The 25,072-nt window shown below is 40.1% G+C and overlaps 1 protein-coding gene across 12 annotated transcripts in view; it reads right to left on the reverse strand.

The window, feature by feature from the left end:
* Nucleotides 1-9,153: 9,153 nt before the first annotated feature.
* Nucleotides 9,154-25,072, reverse strand: part of akt3a (v-akt murine thymoma viral oncogene homolog 3a) — a 426,682-nt gene continuing 410,763 nt past the window's right edge. For all 12 annotated transcript variants that reach the window (XM_052012968.1, XM_052012966.1, XM_052012969.1 and 9 more), the window contains 2 exons: nucleotides 19,510-19,612; nucleotides 9,154-11,215 (listed from right to left, as the gene is read on the reverse strand). In XM_052012968.1, the coding sequence (XP_051868928.1) occupies nucleotides 11,130-11,215; nucleotides 19,510-19,612 (189 nt within the window). In that variant the 3' untranslated portion in view covers nucleotides 9,154-11,129. The remainder of the gene's footprint in view (nucleotides 11,216-19,509; nucleotides 19,613-25,072) is intronic.

The following is a 25,072-nucleotide window of genomic DNA, read 5'->3' on the forward strand; positions in this document are numbered from 1 at the left end:
TTGGAACTGGGTGATGAAGGTACCATTTTAACACACACATCTACCTGACAGTGTGGAAGGTTGCCTGGTAACTACTGTTCACAAACAGCAGGACAAATCCAATCTACTAATTACCACCCAATTAATCTACGTCAAGAGTGCTATCAAGTAATACTAACTCACCAATGCCCAATTTAGACTTCACCAGGACCACTCAGCTCCACATCTCACCAAAGCCTTGGTCCAGGCATGGACTAAAGCACTGAATTCTACAAGTGACAGTGACTGCCCTTGACATCGAGTCAGCAGTTGACGAAATGTGGCCCTGGTAAAACCTGGTCAATGGGCAAAGAGGAAATACTCGCATGTTTAGAACCATACTTTGCATAAAAGAAAATGGTTGTGGATTTAGTTGATCAACCTAGTGTCAGGAAATTACTGTAGGAGCTCCTCATGGCTAGGTCCTATACCCAACCATCTTCAGCTGCTTCATCGATGACCTTTTCTCCATCAAGGTCAGAAGTGGGATGTCACTGATGGTTGCACTATGTTCAATTCCAGTGGCAGATTCTCAGCAATAAAGCAGTTCATGCCTACAGGCAGCAAGATGTAGATAACGTTTAGACATATAAGTGGCAAGTAACATATGCACTACCAAGGTGCTGGGCAATGACCAACAGGAGTCTAACCCACCTACCTTTGACATTTAATGACATTACCATTGCCGAGTTCTCCACTATCAATAATTAGGGGTCATTGTTGATCAGTAATTCAACTGGACCAGTCACATAAAAAGTAGGTTAGAGGCTGAGTACCCTGCAGTGAGTGATTCACCTCCTGACATCCCAAAGCCTTTCCACCACCTACAAGGAACAAGTCAGGGGTGTGATAGAATACCCTTCACTTGCCTGGATTAGGGCAGCACCAACACAACTCTCAAAAAACTTGACACCTTCCAGGACAAATCAACCCACTTGATTTGAACCCCATGAACAACACCAAACATTCATTCCCTCCATCATTTCACACTGGCTGCAATGCACATGATCTACAAAATTCACTGCAGTTGCCTACCCTGGCTATTCTGACAGTTGCTCCCAAGCCTACGATCTCTACCACCAAGCAGGCCAAGGGCAGCAGGTAGACAGGAACACTACCAGCTCCAAACCTCACAGCATCCTGACTTGGAAATATATTGCCTGACCTTCATGGTCACTGGAGCAAAATCCTAGAATTCCTCAAAGCAGCAGGACTGTGGGAGTACCTTCATTAGCTCACCACCACCTTCTCAAGAACAATTAGAGATGTTCAATAAATGTGGCCTTGTCAGTGACACCCAGATCCTGAAAATGAACAAATAAAATATCAAGATTTGCAAACCCCTAGGAATTGGAACAGCAATATCAGTGGGGAGATATTTGACCTCAATGTCTTGAATAATGGGCAGGTGTATGACAGTTTGCTTATAAACAGTGAAGGGTGAGGTGATTCATTTATATAGGAAAAACAAAGAGAGGTGACGTGATCTCAATGGCATAACTCCAAAGTGGTTACAGGAACAGAAAGACCTGAAAGTTTATTTGTACAAACCTTTGAAGGCAGTGGGACAAGTTGAGAAAGCAGTTAGTGCAATATGTGATCCTGGCTGATAGAGGCATGAGCTGAACCAATAAAACACTGGCTCAACCACCACTGGGACTCTGAGCTCTGAGGGCTGAAAGAGTCAAGGAAAAGGTGCTCCAGCAAATACCTGCATGGTTTGATGGGCCAACTATCTCCTCCTGTATTACAATGGTTTCATGATTAAGGAGAAGGAGAAAAGGAGACCACCTGATGCTAGATAATTTGGGTTAATCATCATCTTGAGATTGGAGAGAAGTTACAAATAGGTTACACCTGGTGTTGATTTTGACATCCCTTCTGCTTTTTATATATACCAATCCATTTAGCAAGTTAGCCTTCAGGGATTAATTACACTGAGGTATTGAAATGAAATCATTTCTTTTTTGCTACTCACACTTTGTCCTTAATTTTGCACAATTTAAATAGCTTAAAAGTAAATAGAAAAAGCTGGTGCATCTGCATCACCTTAGTCAGGAGGATGTCATTACAGAATGATTAATTTACGTAGGAATTTAATGAAATACATGCACATTAATACAGTCAATTTTCTGTAGTACTGCATAAATCAACCCAAATGCAGTATGGATAAGGCAGAGTTGGAGAGTGAGGAAATCAGGTCAAACAAAAAAAACTTGCATTCATATATTACATTTCATGACTTGAGCACATGTCATAGTGCTTTATGTGGCATTTTTAGATATTGTTGTTATGAAAGGAGCAGTCTACAAAGCTCCAAATAAAACCTAAGATGGAGTACAAGAGATTCTGTAAAACAATTTTTCAGAAAAACACACACATACACAAACAAAAAAAACTGGAGCTGGAGTGCCATCACTTACAAGTGAATACTGTTACGTGTGCAGTTTCTGTTATTACTATGGCCACAAGATCTGCGTATAAAATATTTAACATGGAGACTAATGACAATTTCAAACAATTCTTCAAATTATACCAGAGGTAGGGCACATAAACAATTAGATTTGAAGAGGGGTGGGGGAGAAATAAGATATCTTTATTAGTCACATGTACATCGAAACCCACAGTGAAATATATCTTTTGCATAGAGTGTTCTGGGGGCAGCCCGCAAGTGTCACCAGTCTTCTGGCACCAACAAAGCATGCCCACAACTTCTTTACCTGTACGTCTTTGGAATGTGGGAGGAAAGTGGAGCACCCGGAGGAAACCCAAACTCCTTACAGACAGTGGCTGGAATTGAACCCGGATCACTGGCACCGTAATAGCGTTACGCTAACCGCTACACTACCTGCTTCCTTATCTGCATTGGGGCTCTGCCTATCATAACTCAACCCTGGGTCACTCTCCCAATGGAATGGTTAACCATGTTTTATCTTCCATTCGTTGGATGCAGGCCAGCATTTATCATGCATCTGCAATTGAACTTGAGAAAGTGGAAACGAGCTGCCTCCTTGAACTGCTCCAGCCCACGTAGCAGTGTAGATAAGGAGTTTGTGGAAATATAAAAAAAAACTCCAGATGCTGGAAATCTAACACAAAAACAGAAAATGCTGAAAATACTAAGCGATTCAGGCCGCATCTGTGGGAAGAGAAACAGAGACAATGTTTCAGATTGGGGACCCTTCGTCAGAACTGAAATGGAGACAAAAGAAGTTTGTAAAGCTGTAGGGTGGGTGGGGAAGGGAGGATGTCTCTGATAGGGTAAAACTAGGATGACCAGGACAAGCTGTAAACAAGGCTATATGGTCAATGAGTGAATGGGAGCAGATAGACAGTGAGAACAAAGATAAAAGAACCTAGATAAGAGAATGTGGGAGTTGCAAAATGCAGAGCAGGAGGACAAGACCAGCAAGCCAAGTTGTGCATGTCCTCCACTCCCAGAGAGAGAGAAAAAAAAGGAAAACAAAAGCCGAGCTGTTATCCAGCACAAGACACACCTTTCCCTCTTCTCCCCTTTCAGCATTCTGCAGGGACCATTCCCTTTCTCAGTCCCTGGTCCACTCTTCCGTTCCCACCAATCACTCTGTCTTCTTACAGCACTTTGCAACCCCAGGCAAAGCAAGACTTGTCCTTTCACCTCTCCCCTTCCCGCCATCCAGGGACCCAAACAGTCTTTCCACGTGAAGCTGTGACTCACTTGCACTTGTTCCAATCTAGAGTACTCAATTTGGTTTTAACAATTGTGGTCTCCTCTACACTGGATTGGGTGACCACTTTACAGAACACCAGTGTTCAGTCTGAAGGGGCAACCCTGAGCTTCCCATCAGCTGCCACTTTAATTCTGCATCCCATTCTGACCTATCCACCTATGGCCTCCTGAGGCCCAACACAAGAACATAGAGTGGTACAGTGCAAGTACAGGCCCTTCAGCCCATCGTGTCTGCACCAACCTTGATGGCAATCTAAACTAATCCCATCTGTTGGCACATGGCCCATATCCCTCTATCCCTTGCCTGTTCATGTGTCTGTCTAAAAGCATCTTAAACATCACTAATGTATCAGCTTCCACCACCTCCCTTGGCAGCACGTTGCAGGCACCTATCACAGTCTGTAAAAACAAACTCGCCTCGCACATCTCCTTTAAACTTGTCCCCTATCACCTAAAAGCTATGCCCTCTCACACTTGACATTTCTGCCCTGGAGAGAAGGTTCTATCTACCTTATCTATGCCACTCATAATTTTATAGACTTCTCACATGTCACCCCTCAGCACCAGTCTTATCCTTAACCATAACTATTTTAAAACTTTCCTAATTATGATCACTGTTCCCAAAATACTCCCCCACTGAAACTTCGATCATCTGGCCAGGCTCATTCCCCAGTACAAGGTCTAGTACGGGCCCTTCTCTGATTGGACAATCAACACAAGGAACCCTGCTGGATACACCTAACAAATTCTACCTCATCTAAGCCGCTACTTCCTCCTCAATGACTTCACCTGCTGACATACTGTTTCAGTTCCCACCCACACCCACCACACTAGTTTAAGCACTCTCAAGTAGCACCAGCAAATGTCCCTGCAAGGTTACTGGTGCCCCTCCAGTTTAGGTGCAACCCATCCTTCTTGTACAGGTGCCACCTGCCCAGTGAGAGATCTCAATGATCTGGTATCTGAAGTCTTTCCTCCTACACCTGCTGTTTAGCAATGTATTCAGCTGTACTACCTTCCCATTTCTGGCCTCACTAGCACATAGCATGGGGAGTAATTCCAAGATTACATTCCAAGATGTCCTGCTTTTTAACTTTCTATCTAACTCCCAAAATTCCCTTGGCAGAACTTTATCTCTCTTCCTGCCTATGTCACTGATACAGATATAGAACCTTGACCTCTGGCTGGTCACACTATCAGGATGTCCTGTGCCTGCTCAGAGACATCCTTGAGCCTGGCAGCAGGAAGGCAACACACCGCCCTTCTTGCTCGTGGTCACAGAAGTGCCTATCTGTGCCCATGACTAACGAGTCTTGTATCACTAGTGCTTGCCTACACTTTGAGCCTCCCTGCTGTACAACAAAGCCAGTTGTGGTGCCACTGTCCCTTTCCCCTGAGAGGCCAAATCCAACAGTATACATCTAGAGGGGGAGGGGGGATAAAACACACCTACAGGGAACTCCTGCACCACTGCTGACTGAACCTTTGGTTTGACCACCTCCCTGAAACTCCCATCTGTTAACACTTTCTGCTTCCTGTATGCTCCTTGGTGAGTCCAACTGCAGTCTGAGAGGAGCTGCAGCTGGACACACTTCCTGCAAACATAGCCATCAGAGACACTTGACTTCTCCCTGATCTCCTGTATCTCACAGGAGGGGTATACCACTCCACTGACTGCCATTTCTACCCCTTAAGTTACTACTGGCTCAAAGAAAAAGGAAAGACCTTATCTTAACTTACAATACCTCATCACTGCTTAACGTCTCCTCGCTGAAGCCTCCCTTGTCAAAGCCTCTGTACTTCATCCTCAAGCACAGTACTTTCACCTCAAAATCAGCCCTTCTCAAAATATCCAATCCGCCGGAGCTTGCCTCCCTTTTATATGCTGGGCCTTACTCACTAGGCCTATCAGGAGCAAAATACTCAGTTCTCATCTGACTCAGCCTTTTCAAATTTCCTTCCCTAACGTGTTTGTTAGGCAGTCTTGAGGAACAGCACCTGATTTTCCATCTGGGCATGTTATATGCCCCTACACCTCCTCCCTCACCACCATTCAGGGCCCTAGACAGTCCTTCCAGGTGAGGCAGCGCTTCACCTTTGAATCCGAGGGTGTCAGTTATTGCATCTGGTCCCAGTGCGGCCTCCTCTACATCGGTGAGACCCGGCATAGATTGGGTGACCGCTTTGTCAAGCACCTTTGTTCTGTCTGCCACAAAAGCAAGGATCTCCCGGTGGCCATCCACTTCAATTCCACATCCCACTCCCACACCAACAGGTCTATCCATGGCCTCCTTTACTTGGTAGTCTCCAACCATACAGCCTTAACATCAATTTCTCTCATTTCCAGTCACCCCTTTTTTCTCTCATTTGTCTTCCCTTATTCCTGTGGCCCCCTTCCCCCTGCCCTCATGACCTGCCCACATGACCTGCCCACCCCTTCCCCCTGCCCTCATAACCTGCCCACCCCTTCCCCCTGCCCTCATGACCTGCCCATCCCTTCCCCCTGCCCTCATGACCTGCCCATCCCTTCCCCCTGCCCTCATGACCCATTTATTCTCCACCTCCTTCCCTTTATTCCATGGTCCACTGCCCTCTCCTACCAGATTCCTTCTTCTTCAGCTCTATCACCTCTCAGCTTCTTTCTTCTCCCCCTCCCTCCTACCTTCCCCTCTCACGTATCACCTGAACTCACCTATCATCTGCCTGAATGTACTCCTCCCCCTCCCCCGATCTTCTTATTTTGGCTTCTGCCCTCTTCCTTTCCAGTCCTGATGAAGGGTCTCAACTTGAAAGGTCGACTGTTTATCTCTCTCCATAGATGCTGCATGACCTGCTGAGTTCCTCCAGCATTTTGCGTGTGTTGTTACATATTCTGGATTTGATATTCAATTCTACAACTTCAGGTAACTTGATTTCTTGGTCTGCATCAGTATTCCATCTGTAATAATAGCTTAGCTTGTTTTTTTTAAGCTTCCTTTATTTCTCTCTCTGGGAGTGGAGGACATGGCCAGTTTGACTTGTCCTCCTGTTCTGCATTTCGCAACTCCTACGTTCTTTTGTCTCTGTTCTCACCGTTTAACTGCTCCTGTTCACTCATTAACCAGATAACCTTATTTATAGCTTATCCCCCATGGTCACCCTGGTTTTATCCTATCAGAGACATTCTCCTTCCTACAGATTTACAAACTTTTGTTTCCTTTTCAATTCTGATGAAGGGTTTCTGACCTGAAACGTTGACTGGTTCTCTTCCCACAGAGGAACGCCTGACCTGTTGAATACTTCCACTTTTCCTGCTTTTGTATTAGTTAAGAAGTTCCATGGACAATGAAAGAATGGAAATATATATCCATATTAAGAGTGTCTGACCAGTGGTGAACTTAGAAGATTGTGGTATCTATTATATTTGTCCCTTGTAGTACATAGGATATGCTTTCAAACATAGTAATGCTATTAAACTTCCGGAAGAAGTGGTTCAACTGCCTTGAAGATTACTGCCTGGGGCCTTGTATAGCTGAACGTTTCTTGCTACTTATTAGTCCAAAGCTGCTTGCGCAGAATGCACAGTTTGCTTCACTACCTGAGGTGTTGTGAATGGACCTGAACACTGTAGTCCTTGTCAGGGAGCTGACAGTATTGTAATTTACTGAAATGCCTCATTAAAGATACCACAGGAGCACAACAGTGTTTTTGGGATTGACAGTTTCTGCTAACAATCAGTACATTAAACTAAGAATTAATATCATGAAGAGTGAATTAAACTGACCACAGAAAGGTATCAGTGACAGTAAAGATTATAGAATTCAGTCTTGTTTTACCAAGTTTGTGTAAGTTACAAAGTTAAAGCAGTACGATAAGATAACATCACAAGGAAGCAAGACCTTTGAACTTTGAAGCTGATGCCATCTTCAACAGTATGACAAGGGGAAATCAATAGGCAAGTTTTGCTAGTCCAGAACAAAGCGTAGCATGCATTGGATTTAATAATAGACTATTATTTACTAAGAACTCAAGGATTTGAAGAAGTGAAAAGCTTTGAAAGATCTTGATACAAACATTAGTAAATTGTATAGACACTAAACCAAGACAGTTGATGTTTTAAGATAAAGAAACAGTGGATTCTATTTTAAACAGCCTGATTTGTATTCAACCAGGAGTTGAGGGTGTGGGAGTGCAAGGGTTTGGGAAAGAGAACATATTGCCAAAGTATCAGAGCAGTGATACTAAGTTCTAATGGAGATCATTTTTCAAGATGATTTCTCTCTTCCCTCTCATTTAGCTGTGATGGAAAAAAATACAAGTTTTAAAGCATATTTCATGCTAGAAGTAACAAATATATGAGGTGTGGCATGAGGGGTTGCTGGGAGAGGAAAACTATACAATTTAGCATAGACCTATTTAGCAAAACATCAAATGTACTGGGAAAGAAATAATAATATTTGGTTTGTACATCTAGCCCTGCATTAAACCATGCAAAACAAAGAACTTAGTATAACTCCTGACTTACTCTGAATTAATTTGCTGTTTTCATCCAGAGGCACTGGGATGGCACAATTTTAGCTAGGGAGGGCAAGAAAAATCCAATACATTTCCATTTCTAATCATAGATTTTAAAAGCCTAGGATGAACCTCAGTGTCCACATCTGAGTTTCCAATGGTCTACCAGCAAGCTGAAGTTCAGTGTCTAAGATCCCATCTGAAGATAGTCCTTTAGGTGAATGATTGTCAACATGTACAGAAGCATATCAGAGTTATAAAAATGCCTTTAGCAAAGGAGCATAGTAAATCATGGTAATAACATTCAGTGAAAATTAAGGTATTGTCAAATAATCTTCCATTAAAAATGAATGAATATTTTGTAAGGTTAATGATCATATTTAAGAAAATCACACTGAACATTCAGATCTTCTCAGTACAGTTTTAAATGTAAGTTCTAAAAATGGGGAAAATTTCAGTCAAACAAGTCCTGCATATTGCAAATTAAAACTTACAGGGTAGCACAACAAGCAAAACTGACGTGTATAATGCCGCTTCTTATGCTATATACAAATGTCAATTCAATCTCACAGCCATTTGCAGATACTGCAGTGTCAACAGTGCACTGAGCAGTATTTTAACTGAAAGTACAACGTATATGTAATTATCTAGTTTAATTCAACTGTATATGAACTATAGCAGTTGAAAGCTCATTTTGTAGCTTTGACTAAAAAACTGATAGCTAAGACGGTGAATTCCATCTGATTTTTAAATCTTGCCAAAATGATAAATCAATGAAAGTAAATCTAATTCACAATATGTAAAATTACTTCAATTTTTTTTTACAGATAAATGTTAAATTTAGAGTCATAAAACCTTTACTTAACTATCTGAAAAACTGCAGCCCCAGAAAGATTTATTTATTTATTTTTAAGCAGTACTTTACAAACAAGGGTTCAATCCAAAACTTTACCCAACTGACTAGAGCAGCATTTCACATCCTGATGCCAAATTGACAGACACAGGCAAACAACCAAAATTAGTAAGTAGTAGGACTACACAACCCAAGACTGGATTGTTGTAGTACTTTATTTAAGCAGTCTGTAAGAAGGAAAATAATGTGCATCCCTATCATATACATTTATGTGTAAAAATACTAAGGATGTAGAGTGTACAAAAACATTTCATTGCAGTTTTTCACATCCTTGTGGGTCATATACTTCAGGAAATAAACAGTTATGTTTTACAGACAGTAATACAGTTCACTAAGGTCCTTAGTCCCTTCTGCTCACAATCCTTAACCGTATGACTAGATCTTTATGGATTTAATGATAGAACTAGCAAGGTCAAGAACTTTCACAAATCCTACACTACACAGAGGCAAAATTAATGACAAGTTTAAGGATTTAAAATAAATACTTTACATTTTTTCATGCTCATCTGTAATACACTAGATAGCAGATACAGGAAGTTCTGTTTTAGACAGTACAAATAGTAGCAGCAAAGTGTGTACATTGAGGTGTAGTATATAGACCCTGCAGTTAGTAGTGGACCCCCCCTTGTCACCTTGCCAATATACTGTATTGGATGGCCTCAACAAGGAGTGGTAAACCTTGTGATGCTGCAAATTAGGTGAATACATATGTTATAGTCATAAAAGCATTTAGATTCAAAATGCCACAGGAATGTGACAGTAAATGGATTAGTGTTAAAGCAAAGCTATGGAATTTTCACAATCAAACAGGAATGGCCTGTTGTCCAAAGATGGCTGCAGTACAAGAGGGCATACTCAGTCTGGAACGGTCATTGCAAACTGAATTCTTGATGATCTAGACTTCGCAAACAACTGAAAACCGGCAAGCTCAGCAAAGTTACACCTTCTAATGGATAGACAGCTTGTAAAACCTAGTACAAAAAAATCCAAAACAGACTAGCACTGTAAAGTTGGTCAAACACCATCATATTTAAACTTCCAGTAATAACTGTTCACTGATGGTGAAGCTTATCTGACACAAACAAACAATTACTACTAAAAATAAATACTACGTGTATATTCAACGTGTATAATTCAAAATTAACACCAGGAAAAAAAATGCTAGTCCACAAGTTTATAAGCAAATATTGCAGTTTGCCAAATGAGGCTGGGTGAAACAAATAATCTATCCACATAAATTTGGTGAAAAGCATAAATCTGAACATTATGCCTATCTACATTCTTCAGCCACCATAAAACATGTACAGGCGGAGGTGCAAAGTATCCATCCATCAAAGTTGTAAAAACAAAATCAGTGATTGCACTTGATAAATCTATAACAAGTCTGCTGGACTGACTAAGTCAAGCTATCAGTTACATGGGTGGGTACAAACATTAACAACATTGACAGGGATTGTGTCCTGGCAACTGTTCACAAATTCCCACTGTTAGCCAGTTATAAATGATACCAACTTGTTTTGTCAGTGATATGTCTAACAAAAACCTTGCATACTTGCCATACATCACAAACAAATGCTTGCTATGAACAGCAGAAATTAATACAACATAAGGTACACAAATAGCATCAAATGCTTGAATTTAATTTTTTCTCATAATTGTGAAATTTTGCCTAATGTCTTCTTCAGCCGCCATTAAAACTCTGTTCCATTTGGAGGCTGAAATGCATAAATGCTGCATCATGTACAATACATCCTATTAGGACTTCATTTGTTTAAAAATACTCTTTGCAGGACAATTATGTCAAAATAGTAGGAGGTAACAGCTTGAATCTTCAGACTGACATTTAGATTCATGCAGAAAACATTCAACTTGAAATGATTCCTGAAGATGCCCTGACTCTGAAATCAAGTATAGCTCAAACTCTTAAATTGTTCAGGAATGATTTCCAGTGATACACCATGACAACAGCTGAGCAGCAGAAAAACAAATATGGTCCTATTCTCTTCCACTGGCAGAATATGAGAACTGGGGGAAATGTGGTCGCCTTTCATTGTCCATGCAGTCCATACCATCCTCATCATCTAGAAACAAATTGAAACAATAAAAGTATTGTCAGGCATTTTACTTTGCTTAAATCACCTCACAAATTTCATATGCTGTAGCCTTTCTTTTTGAAAAAAAACAAACTTTCTTGAAACTGATATATGAAAAAAAATTCTGTTCTCTTTCTAACTGTAAAACCCATAGGGCATAAACATTATTCTAACATGCTTCACCAATTAACCAATACATTTACTAGTTATATTATAACAATTAATACCAATTATGCTGGGTTGAGGATATACTTACTGAATCATAATATCAGAAATACAGAGTATCAGCAAGCTTTCGTGAATGAAAAGTATTCATTATGTTTGCCAATTTACATCCAATTTGCCAATTTACATCCAATTTGCCAAGGCAAAAGATAGCACATCTGTGTGGATTATTACCACTAATAAGAAACCTGGCCCATAACTGCATATACATAGACATTTTATTTTGCTTCTAGTAACTGTAACAAAAATAGAACAGAAGTTGATATATGTAGATTTTTATTTGAGACATTTTAAAACCTCCATTCTTTTTGTAAAATCTGAAATTTAGCATGTTTTACATTCATATTATTTGCAATATACAAATTGTAATTATAAACACACATTAATCGAGGTAGTCTGCATATAGCATAAAAATGCATTAGGAGATTTTGTATAGCAAGTCTTGATAATGCTTCAGAAGAAAACTGAGATAATGGGTGATGATAAAAACTTCCGTTGCAAACACAAGATTATTAATGTATTCAATCTTTGCTTTCAATAGATTGAATGTTATCAGTGAAGTTACTCTTATAACATTATTGTATGAGTTGCATGGTGCTTTTCTGCTCTTTGAAAAGGGAGGGACTACTTGGAAATAAAAACACTGATTGCAATACTTGAAGGTAATCTCTCTCCTTGCAATGACAAATGCACATCAAAAAATTCAGAAAAATGTTTATTTGCTGCAGAAGTTGGACAAATATATTCTTCAACCCTTTTGAAGTCCTTTGGTTTGCTTCAACCTCATGCAAAAGAGATAACGATAAAATGTACAAGAAACAGTATAAAATCAACATATACATCACTTGGTTGTTTGTGCTTCTAATGTTCCAATTCGAGTAATAATGGTTACCTTGTCGTCACTGCAGATGCGTTTTCATTGAACTGTTGCCTGAGGCATAATTTTAGTGCGCTGGGTCAGCAGGAGGTATAGTTTCTTAAGGAGCAGAAATGAGCCATGCAGAAATGAAATTCAGTTTTTGGAGATACCTTTAATCTCCTTTTTCCTGTTTTTTTAAAATTGTTTCATCAGACATTTTTGGGAACTATATAATCAACATTAATACTGCAACAGAATACAATGATAAACTGTACATTGTTTGACCAAGAAGAAAACAGAACCAGGAGATGGATGTACAATGTAGAGTCATTCGCATAAAACAGATTTATCATGCTGAGATAAAAGAGGAAAAAAATTCTACCAGCAGATCAAGCAAAGGACTGGTAATGGTTTAAAATAAAAAATACTGATCTTAATTTTTGACAAATTTGGAAAACACCTGGGTATCCCACAAACTGACCTCTGCTTGTTCTCCATTTCTGAGAAGGCATTAAGCAACATGCAAGTTATTTGTCCCGATGTGTACACAAGGCTTTCTCATTTGCTAACATGATAATGCTCACTTTTGGCTACTCATAATTTTCACTTATGTACAATAAAACATTATTATATAATGAGCTTAGAGGTCCCTCAACTAGCTGTGTGTCTAAGCTGTAGAGATAACTATATTTCAGACACTCAACTCATGACTGTAAGCACAAATATTTAGTGGTATAGTGATGTATTCTCAGGCTGCTTACATTTTAATTCTAGGAAAAGATATGGGATATTGAGCACCTCAAATATGCAATCTAAAAGATTAGTTAGAGTGTAACATGATTTAATTCTTCTTCTTATGCAGTCCCTCTAAACTGAGGAGGATTTACTTCTAATCTTATGGGTTCCAAGATGCAAATGAGGCTAATATGGCATCCACACCACTTTATGCAGATGGGGCAGGTGGTGATTGACTGGGCAGTCACGTGGGTAAGTGGTCCACTCCTTCTGACAGTTCTCTTATGGCTTCTGTATTCTCTTGATATGTGGCCTCAAGATTCTCATTACCATCCAAATACTCCTCCCCCATTTGAGCAGTCGCTAGTCATACAGTTTCAATGGGAACCATCCTCAATGGAGGTGAGTGTCAAACAAGGCTGTATCACTGCCTCAACACTTTTCTCAATCTTTCTTGTCACAATATTGCACCTCACTTCCAACAAACTTCTTGTAGCAGTGGAGCTAAACATCAAATCCAGTGGGAAACTGTTCAAACTATGGCAACTACACTCTAAAACCAAGGTTACCCAAACCCTCGTCAGTCAAGCTACAGTATGCTACAGTATGGTGTGCCCCCTCTAGCAGTTGCTCTGAATCTACCTCTCCCAGATCCTGACTTATACTACCAAACTCCACCTTCCACCAGTTTAGGGTCCTAACTTGAGGACTAACTTAATCATTTTCTGTGACTACCTTTAAGCTTACCAAACTATGGTCACTGTTCCCTCAGTGTTCCTCCACAAACAGTTCAATCACCTGCCTGTCATCATACCCTAAGGTCCAGTACAGCCCCCTCCCCAGTAGGACTCTCTAAATACTACTTCAGAAAACTCTTTTGAATGCATTTTACAAATTCCTCCCCGTGTAAGCCTCCTGCACTGCCGATCCAAGTCAATAATAGGGAAGTTAAAATCCCCTACTACTATAACCCTATTGCTTTTACACCCCTCTGCAATCTGCCCGCATATCTGTTCTTCTAATTCCTGCTGGCTAATGGGGAGGCCTATAGTACAACCCCAAAGTGACCACCCCTTTCTTATTTCCCAAGTTCTGCCCATGTAGCCTTGTTGGCCAATTCCTCCTCTTAAGTACTGCCATAATGCTCTCCCTGATCAGCAGTGCAACATCCCCTCCTCTTTTGCGTCCCACTGTCATGGCTGAATCTTCTAAGCCCGGATCACTGAGCTGCCAATCCTGCCCTTCCCTCAAACATGTTTCCGTGATTGCAACAATATGATAATCCTATGTGCTGATCTATGTTCTCAGCTTATCTGCCTTACCTATGAGGCTCCTTGCATTAAAGTAAATGCAGTTAGCCTACCAGCCCTCTCATGCTTCCCTTCCCGTCTGCTCTTGCCACTGGACTTGACTGTTCTATTTTGTACATACAAGTCAACCTCTCTACCTGCTGCACTGTCATGCTGGGTCCCACCCCTGCTGCCTCACTAGTTTAAACCCTCCCAAGAAGCACCAGCAAACATCCCTGCAAGAATATTGGTCCCCTTCCAGTTCAGGTGCAAACCACCCTTGTACAGGATACCCCTGCCCCAGAAGAGATCCCAATGAAGTACAAACCTGAAGCCCTCCTTCCTGTCCCAGCTCATTAGCCATTCAATCATCCATCTTTTCTTCCGGTTTTAATATTCACTAGCATGTGACACAGGGATTAACCCTTACCTATGTCATTAGGCGGAATATGGACTACGACCTCCAGTTACTAATGGTATCTTTCCAGTATCTTGAGGAGTCTGATGTAGATGGTCCAGGATTTGGATGCATCTATGTATCAGGGATTACTGCCCAAGTAGGTTAAGAATTTTATGCCAGGTCTGAGGTTTTGATCTTCAAATATCCTTTATCCCCAATCTACCAAAGGCTTTTCTGGTGCATTGAAGATGATGGTCAAAGAGTTATACAGCACAGAACCAAGCCCTTTGACCAATCATGTCCATATGGGCTATCAAATACTTTTCTCTACTAATCCCATTCTACAGCACACCTATTCCATGGCATTTCAAGAATTTACCTAATTACTTCTTAATTGTTGCGGGAGTATGTCTCCATTACCCTCTCAAACAATGTAATCTAGATTTCAATGCATGAAAAAAAATTCTCCCTCAAAAGCCCCACTACATTTCCTTCCACTTAACTTGTCCTCTGACTATATATATACCACTGCTAAGGGGAAACATTTCTCACTTTCTACTTCCCCCATAATTTTGTATTCCTCAGTCAGATACCTCCTCAGTCTTCTCTGCTCAAGGAAAGCAAACTCAGTTTATCCAATCTCTCCTCTCAGCTGAAACCCCCTATCCCAATGAATCTCCTCTGCACCCTTTTCAATGGAATCGTATCCTTCTTATCGCGTGACAACCTGAATTGCATAAAGTGCTTCAGCTGTGGTTTGACTAATATTTTATATCATTGTACCATAATCTCAGTCTTATATTCTATTGACAGTTAGTGAAGGCAATTATCCTTAATCACCTTATCTACTTCTCCTGCTATCTTCAGGATCCTTGAATATGTACAACTCTGTTCCTCAGTAATTTCTAAGATCCCATTACTTATTCTAACTCTATTGGCCCTCCCAATTTCACCATCAATGTCTGCCTTTGCTGAATGGTGGTTCCCAAGATGTGGGAAGAGGTTCATGTTTTCAAGGGTCTTGCCATGCACCTTTATCATTGTATGGTAATGTGCTGTAGCAGGGCAGGTCGGTAGGGGACTTTTGTCTTGTGGATGTTAAGTGCAGGGTCCATTCTCTCATATGCTTCAATGAACTAGTAAACAATGATTTCTCAAATCATTGTCCTTGTCACATCTGGAGATCATGGTTAATGCCATGCATTGACACATTTGTGCTTTAGACTCCTCTCTGCAAAAGCACCAACCAACTCTCCCTTGTACTTATTCACTGATATATTTCCAAGTCAGGAAGGTGCCCAACTTGGAAGGTAACCTGCACGTGATGCTGTTCCAATGCACCTCCTGTCCTTGGGTCAGAGAAGTGCTGTACAGCTGTTTAGGTAACCAACCACATTTGGCAATGGTATAGCATGCAGCAAAGGTGTACAGGTGATGGACAAAATGAATAGTTATAGTGATGGATGTACTGCCTGTCAAACGTGCCTCAAGGAAGTGGCATCCATCACTAAGGACCCACACCATCCGGGACATGCCCTCTTCTCGTTACTACCATCGGGGAGGAGGTACAGGAGCCTGAAGACCCACACTCACTGACTTAGGAACAGCTTCTTCCCCTCCACCATCAGATTTCTGAACAGTTCATGAACCTATAAACACCACTTTGTTATTCTTTTTTTTTGCACTATTTATTTATTTTGTAATTTATAGTACTTTGTCATTGCACTGTACTGCTGCCGCAAAACAACACATATCACGACATACAAGTCAGTGATAATAAACCTGATTCTGAATCTGATACTTTGCCCTGGATGACACTGAACTTCTTGAGTGTTGCTGGAGCTGCACTCATCTAAAGAAGTGGAGAGTAATTCATCACACCCCTGATTTGTGCCCTATAGATGGTGGAAAGGCTTGTGGTATCATGAGGTCAGTTGCTCGCAGCAGAATACCTAACCTCTGACCTGCTCTTGTACATACAATATTTATATGACTGATCTAATTGAGCTTCTGATAAGTAGTGACCTCCATCAATGATGGAAGACTCAGCAATAGTAATGCCATCGAATGCTATGGGTTATTAGGTAGATTCTGTCTTGCTGGAGATGGTCACTGCCTGGCAAACGTTGCCTAATCTTATAATACACAGGCACAGATTGCCTCAGTTTCTAAACAAGTTTCAGACATAATTGAACATTGAACAATTATCAGAGAACATTCTCACTGCTGACCCTATGGAAGAATGAAGGTCATAAATGAAACAGCTGAGGATGATTGGGACCAGGACACTACCCTGAGGAACTCTTGCAGCAATATCCTGGTGTAGGTTGACTGACTTCCAACAATCACAAAACTTTCTTTTTCTATGTAGTGTCACAGTTATTTCACCTCCCTCATCAAGAGAGCACTCAGTCTTTATTCTGCATAATTCACTGAGTGATGGGAACAAAGTTCATCTTCATGTTCAAAGCTTAAGCCCTTGGCAATCATAATATACTGCATTACCAAGCCACCCAGCAATTAATCAGATTTGTTTTTAAAAAAGGTTAGTTGCTTTAACATAGGGCATGGCTTTTACAATGCTCTGAATAGGTTATTCTCCTACCTCCATTACTTTAGTATTCCAGTGAGCATCAATGCCTTGGCTATATATGTGTTACAAGAACTGTTCGATGACAAGCTGGTTGTCTTCCATTAGTGATTTTGCTAATGTAGCATATATTTAAAAAGTCTTTATTTTAATTTACTATGCTTCTGATTATGCTTGTGATGAATACCCAAGGGACTGAATTGCCCAATAACCTCAATGATCTTTACGTCATATTAAAGTAGCTCCTGCAGTTCTTCAGGTTTTCAGTCTCGGGTAGCTTGAATTACATGTAAATGTGATGGCTGCAGCTTTCTACACAAGGAGTAAGTTACAGAATTTAGTGAAAAATATTGTATTTTAGCCCCTATCTCATGCAATGTGGGAATCATGGGGGAATTTGTGCAGAATATTCATATTAGCTCCTAATTAAACCACTGAGTAGGACATGTATAATCTTGAGGGTCTATTAATATAGTCTATTTTAGTGGTCATAATAATGATGAAAATACAGTTACATAATTAATTTTCACTACTCACTGTTGTGTTTGTAAGGGGATCCTAATATATACAGTCTACTGGGAGTTCAAATTCACACTTTTCATCAGTTTTTTTGAAATCTACTTGGTTCCAACCCCCTTTCAAGGGAGGAAGCAAGGTTACGTTGGTGTTGAATCAGATCCTAAATGCCAAGCCTGGTGACTAAAGATCTGAACAGGGTTACTGAGGAAAATATGCAATATTTATAAAGACTGGTCCATACAATGGAACTGGATTTCTGGTCCAGGAACTCAGATTCAATAGTTCATCTCCACATGACAGTATATGGCAATGGATTGAAAACATTTCCTTTCAGTTTTAAAAATACCATAGAACTTTACAGTATATCTTATGGCATACAAGTTTTAAGCTGAAAGTTATTAGATCTTTATGTCAATGTAGGAAAATAGAGCAGGAAATCAGAGCAAATGTAATTCCATTGCAAGTTTACTCATTGTTGATATGTAAAAACAATGACCAATCTCCACACAAAGTCCAATATGTGGCAACAAAGTAATAGCCTGATAATTTGAAAGTGGCTTTAGCTCAAGAATGCAATCAACCAGAGGTTTGTGTGCATTTCCAGGAACACAAGCATGCAGTTTATCCAATAGACTATTTAATACCATTAATCCAGAAATACCCAGCCTTGGCAGAGTGATGACAAAACGAATAATTAAACTGAGCTGGATGAAGTGAACTATAACATTATACACTGTACCAGAACACAGTATCTAGAAGTTACAAATAGATGCATCATTTGTAGCATAGAATTGCCTCAAGAACTACTTCATTGTCAGCTACTGCCATATTTCAAAGCATTTATAAAGTTTGAATTCTTTCCTACAATTTTATGATTAATGATATGGTCCACGATGTGCTCTGCTATCTAATTCCATTAGATGACTTTTGCAACTGAGCAGGAAGTTATGAAAATATAGATAAAAGTTAATTGTACCACAGTTTCAGAGAACTCAATCCATGATTTGCCATCACTCTTTAAGGAAATTCTTATAAAGTCAAAGCCACCTGCATTTCATATTAAACACTAACCTTGTGGTAATAAAAAAGTTAAAAAAATTAAAATCTATTTCAATTTATAAACAGTCTTCATAATTCACAAGAAATTGAAACTATTTTTATATATTCAAGAGTTTTCTAAATCTGATGATCTAACTAAAAAGACACTGGCAGGTTCCACAGCTAAATTCATTGAAATGAAACAAGGTTGCTAGATGTTAAATAAACTCCCACATTTCAGCTCCCGTGCGCTGATTAAATAATACACATGACCTGCATATAGTTGCTCTGTTCCTCTCACTACAACAGGAAAGAGGCAACACTGGGAAAGCTAATGCTGTTCAAACCTTATTTCCAGCTCTATTGTACTACATTGGCACGAAGGTTTAAAAGCATTCAACTTAAGATTTAAGGCTAAGACATTCACAAACAATGTTGATTGTGGGAGGGGAGGGTTAGGTAGATAATAGAGCAGGATAAAATGTCGGCACAACATCGTGGGCCGAAGGGCCTGTACTGTGCTGTAATGTTCTATAAAAAGGGAAATATGGGAGCTACTGCCCATTGAAAAGTACTGTTACACAGTTATAGGAACTCAACACTACTTTACTTTGTATTGTTACTTACATTTTTCAGGAGGAGTTATTGTAATAGTCTGAGCAGTGAACTCTTCGTCAAAATATCTTGTATCTGTCTCAGATGAAACCTGAGGCTTGAAAGGAGGTAAAAGCTGCAAAAACAAAAGCAATTAATACTGTATAAAACCAAGAGAATATAAATAGCTAAACTTTGCTACCTGAATGATTGTGCTTACTCAAATTATATATCTCAGGCATTTCAAATATGATTACGAGCATCATCTGAGTGGCTATTGAGCACATGACCTCTGAATGCCAATGCACTCACCAAAGAAAATTTCAAACCCCTGCACAAATGCACATGACTAACCTGATTACTGAGATAAAATTAGAAGAGCTTTGATTTTAAAAAAACTAGATGCAGACTTCTTGAAGCAGGATAATTTGACATAGTTTAAACACAGAATAGTAGGCTTCAGTAACAAGTTCACTGAGGTTCTATCATGTAAATTTCTCCTGGAATACAACCATTAATTGGTAACATTAGAACTTATAGATCTCAGTTCAGCAACTTTCCATTTTTAACTTAAAACTCTTCAATAATCCATTTCAGGTTTGATGACTAGCTGAAAACTTTCAAGTACATTTTTGAAATGATTGCCTTTACGAAACAAAAACAGCCTTCCATCTTGCTCTAAGCAGGTAAAACTGTTCTCATTAGATCATCTTTCTTTCTATTTCAGGAAAAGAATACAAGCATTCTGAAAATGAAATCAGTATTACCAATTAACACAATCAACAGAGATTCAAAAGTGAAAGGCATGCCTCAATTATCAGCATTGCTTCCACACCACGGCCATCATATCTTGACTATTTCCAAACACCTATCAAGTGAAAGCCTATGTTCTGTAAAGATTTTACAATTCAGCAAAAATCATTTCTGCAGTCCAACCTGGAAAAGCAAACTTAACAAGGAACTGAATACAGGATGCCAAATATTTCTGGTGGTCAACAATACCACTCATATTACAACACCAGCAATCACTACACATGGTATTGTTTCATGTAATTTACATAACTAGCAACCCAGAGATAAAGTGTTCAACTATCATGCAACACCAAACTGGCCTAGCAGGCCACTCCATTATACAAACCTGATATTTCCATATATTTTCAGACTTGCCAAGTGCTATATACACGTGTAGAACAATTATAACAAAATCAGGGTTTTCAGATTCAGCTAACTCAATGATGAATCTTAATACACAAAATATCTCACCACATAAAAATACCGAATGCACTAATTACAATCTTCATAAAAAATATTGAAAAGACTATGCTGTTAAATATCAACCTGTTAATTGACTATTGTAAATACCACAACTAAAAGTAGACACATAGAATATTGGGCAAATGGAGGCAGTGGCACAGCTCGTAGAAGTGCTGGGTCAAAGAACCAAGTTCATTCTTCACCTCTGGTACTGTCTGTGTGAAGTTTGCATATTCTCTGAGATTGGATGGGTTTCCTCCAAGTCTCCGGTTCTCTCCCCCCGCCCCCCCCCGCCCCCCCCCCCCCCCCCCCCACCAACTGGCATGCAGGTTGCTAGGATAATTGACCACTGCAAATTATCTTGTAGGCAAGTGCAAAATCTAGGAGTTGATAGGGTTGCGAGGAAAATCAAATGGGATTAGTGTAGGATAGGGTCCTTAGTGATCGGCAAGACTCTTGTGGGCTGAAGGCTCCTTTCCATGCTGTTTGGCTCTATAATTCAAAGAATGATGATGAATGACAACACCACATTCAAGTAGGGAGGTATCGGCATTGGTCCCACCATTTGTATCTAGAACCATCCAATGACAATAATCGCTCCTGAAGAAGCACCGTGTTACTGCTGAAAATTGCCTTATAACATCACAATACACATTGAAATGGCTCAATTTACTGGTTTAGTTCAAGATCCTACCACCAGGGGCCAACAGACAAAACACTTGTACGTGTATGAAGAAGGCCACACAGTGTATACTTAAAAGTTTGCTCTGAAAATCTGTACATACCTCAGCATTTACATGTACACAGCATTAACTTTAACTGTTATCGCTCCACTCTGTACCTGGCATTCATTGGCAGAAGATTACTCAAACTCTTGAGGAAATAAAAGCAAAATTCTCAAGCAAACCAGAGCCATACTGACTAATGCAGGGTAATTTCTTGAGACTGTAGTTTCTCAATTAACCCGAGGACATGCATTTAAGGTGAGAGGGGTAGGTTCAGAAGAGACGCAAAGGGTAAGTTTTTTACCTGATAGGGTGGTGGAGGCAAATTCATTGGGGGCTTTTAAGAGGGGCTTAGATGGGCACATGAATGAGAGGAAAATGGAGGGATATGGGCATTCTGTAGGTAGGAGAGAATAGCTATGTCGGCAGAACATTGTGGGCTGAAGGGCCTGTTATGTGCTGTACTGTTCTATGCTTATTGGGAAGAATAAATGTAGTGCAATTCTCAGGGAAATTGCAGAAATGTGCACAAACCTTAGAGTGCTGATACTACAGACATTTCAACGACACTAATATTCATTAAAGTAATAAAGGACAGAGGAAGGAGGAATTTTTGGAAATTTGTTCAAGAGAACTTCCTGGATCTGTATTTCTTCTGGTCCAATAAGGAGGCAGACATTGAAGAATGAGGTGAACCAAGTATCAGCAGGGGATCGCTGAATCACGTTTTAGATTAATAATGGAGAGGGCTAAGGAGAAATCTAAAGCATAACTTGAGTAGAGGTGTGGTACCATCTAAGGATGGGAACAAATCAGATTAGGATGAAGCAGAATCAAATACTGCTAGTTAATTCTGTAACAAACAACTGTTACTCGATAGAAGGGAAGAGTGTAGAAATAAAATTTAAAATTAATAAAGAGGAGATACAAGACCAAGTGACAGTGATTAAAATAAACTAGTCACTTGGTCTGGGTGGGATGCATCCTTGGTAGCTGTGGGAGGTAGGGGTGGAGGTTGCAGCTGTGCTTGCCATGACCTTTCTGAATGCAGGCAAGGTACCAAAGGACTGGAAAATGGCATATGTAACCCCCCCCCCCCCCCCCTTTACAAAAAGGTGTGGAAAGATGTGCTTGGCAACTACAGGCCAAACACTAACTGCTGTAATGAAGCTTTTAGAAACAATAATGGGGGAAAAAAATAATTCGCACTTGAGAAATTTGATTAGTTAAAGGCATGCAGTGTTTATCTAACCCAATTGAATGTTTTTGATGAGGTAACAATGAATGTTGATGAATAGAGTAGATATTGCTTAAGTGGATTTTAGAGGGCATTTGATAAATTGACAAAAGGCTGGTTAGGAAAATTCAGTACCATGGCATCAAAGAGCCAGTAGCAGCTGGAACAGAAAAATGGCTTTAAAGACAGAAAGCAGAAATTAGCAGTAGATATTTGTTTTGTTTAAACTGGAGCATGATTAAAAAGTGGTGTTTGTCAGTGGTCATAGTGAGGAACACTGATTTTTTTAAAATACATGTTTTGATGATTTAGGCATGGTGTACAGATTAATATGTCCAAATATGCTGTTGATACAAAGCTTGGCATGATAATTCTCAACACTGGTGGCCCACAAGGCTGCGTCCTCAGCCCTCTACTCTAATCCCTATACACTCATGACTGTGTGGCCAGATTCTGCTCTAACTCCATCTACAAGTTTGCAGATGATACCACAGTAGAAGCCATATCTCAAATAACAATGAGTCAGGGTACAGGAAGGAGATAGAGAGCTTAGTGACATGGTGTCATGACAACAACCTTTCCCTCGATGTCAACAAAACAAAAGAGCTGGTCATTGACTTCAGGAAAGGGGGCGGTGTACATGCACCTGTCTACATCAATGGTGCTGAGGTCAAGAGGGTTGACAGCTTCAAGTTCCTGGGAGTGAACATCACTAACAGCCTGTCCTGGTCAAATCACGTAGATGCCATGGCCAAGAAAGCTCACTAGCACCTCTACTTCCCCAGGAGGCTAAAGAAATTTGGTTTGTCCCCTTTGACTCTCACCAACTTTTACCGATGCACCATAGAAAGCATCTTATCTGGACGTATCACAGCTTGGTATGGCAATTGCTCTGCCCAGGACCGCAAGAAGCTGCAGAGAGTTGTGGACACAGCCCAGTGCATCACGGACACCAGCCTCCCCTCCTTGGACTATGTCTTTACCTCTCGTTGTCCTGGTGTAGCAGCCAGCATAATCAAGGACCCCACCCACCCGAGACATTCTCTCTTCTCTCCTCTTCCATCAGGTAGAAGGTACAGGAGCCTGAGGGCACGTACCACTAGACTTAAGGACAGCTTCTACCCCAATGAAATGAACTATGACCTCACGATCTACCTTGTTGTGACCTTGCACCTTATTGCACTGCACTTTCTCTGTAGCTGTGACACTTTACTCTGTACTGTTACTGTTTTTACCTGTACTACATCAATGCACTTTGGACTAACTCAATGTAACCGCACGGTGTAATGAATTGACCTGTACGATCAGTTTGTAAGACAAGTTTTTCACTGTACCTCGGTACAATAATAAACCAATACCAATAAAGCAGTGAGGATACCCAAAGAGTGCAAGTGGACATGGCGAGGCCAGTAAAATGATCGGACAAGTGGCAGAAAGAATAAGGTGCACTATAGTCTAAATGGCACAGATCCAAGGTGTGTGGAGAAACAAAAGGATGTCGAGAGATACATGTTCATAAATCCTTGAAAGTGTCAAAACATCCTGAGAGAATGGTTAGTAAAGACGTGTTATCCTGGGATTCACAATAAAGGCATAGAACACAAAACAAGTTATATTGAATCTTTACAAAACATTTGTTAGGCCACAAATGGAGTACTATGTCCAATTCTGCTCACTTTAAGAATGACAAAGCTCCTACAGATTGTGCATCAAAGATTTATCATACAATGGTTTGAGAGATGAGGGATGTTTGCTTCTAGTGGAGCAAAAGCTGAGAGGAGATCTGACAGAGGTATTGAAAATCAAGATGAGCAGCAGGAAGGTGTTCCCATTAGTAGATGGTTCAAGGAATGGGGCAAAGATGACAATTTTGGGCAAAAGTTAACAGGGAATGCAAGGAAAAGCCTGTTTTCCCAAAAAGAGAATAGGTATGATCCGAAACTCACTGCCTATAGGGGTGGAGGAAACAGAACCAATTGAGGTTTTCCAAAAAGAATTGGATAAGCACAAGAGAAAATAATTTGTAAGGATATGGCAGATAAAAGCAGAATGGAATTGACTGGATTGCCCTACTAAGACCTGGCACAACTTCAATAAGTTAAATGGCCTCTTTCTGCACTGTAACAATTTGATTTTACTAGAATTTGTGATACAAGCTGTGATACGTCCAGATAAGATGCTTTCTATGGTGGGGAAGGAAAATGAAGTATGGGAAAACTCAGATAATCCAGCACACCCAGACTTTAGTGGTGCTGAACTGGCAGATTTTCTGGACGATTGACAGTTATTCTATCAATAGTCTTTTAATTCACTCATTTTTAAAACAAAAAAATTTCACAGTAGTATAATAAATTTCTTGGTTAACCACTTAAGTTTAAAG

This window comes from Pristis pectinata, chromosome 3, assembly GCF_009764475.1.
Source record: "Pristis pectinata isolate sPriPec2 chromosome 3, sPriPec2.1.pri, whole genome shotgun sequence".
NCBI lineage: Eukaryota > Metazoa > Chordata > Chondrichthyes > Rhinopristiformes > Pristidae > Pristis > Pristis pectinata.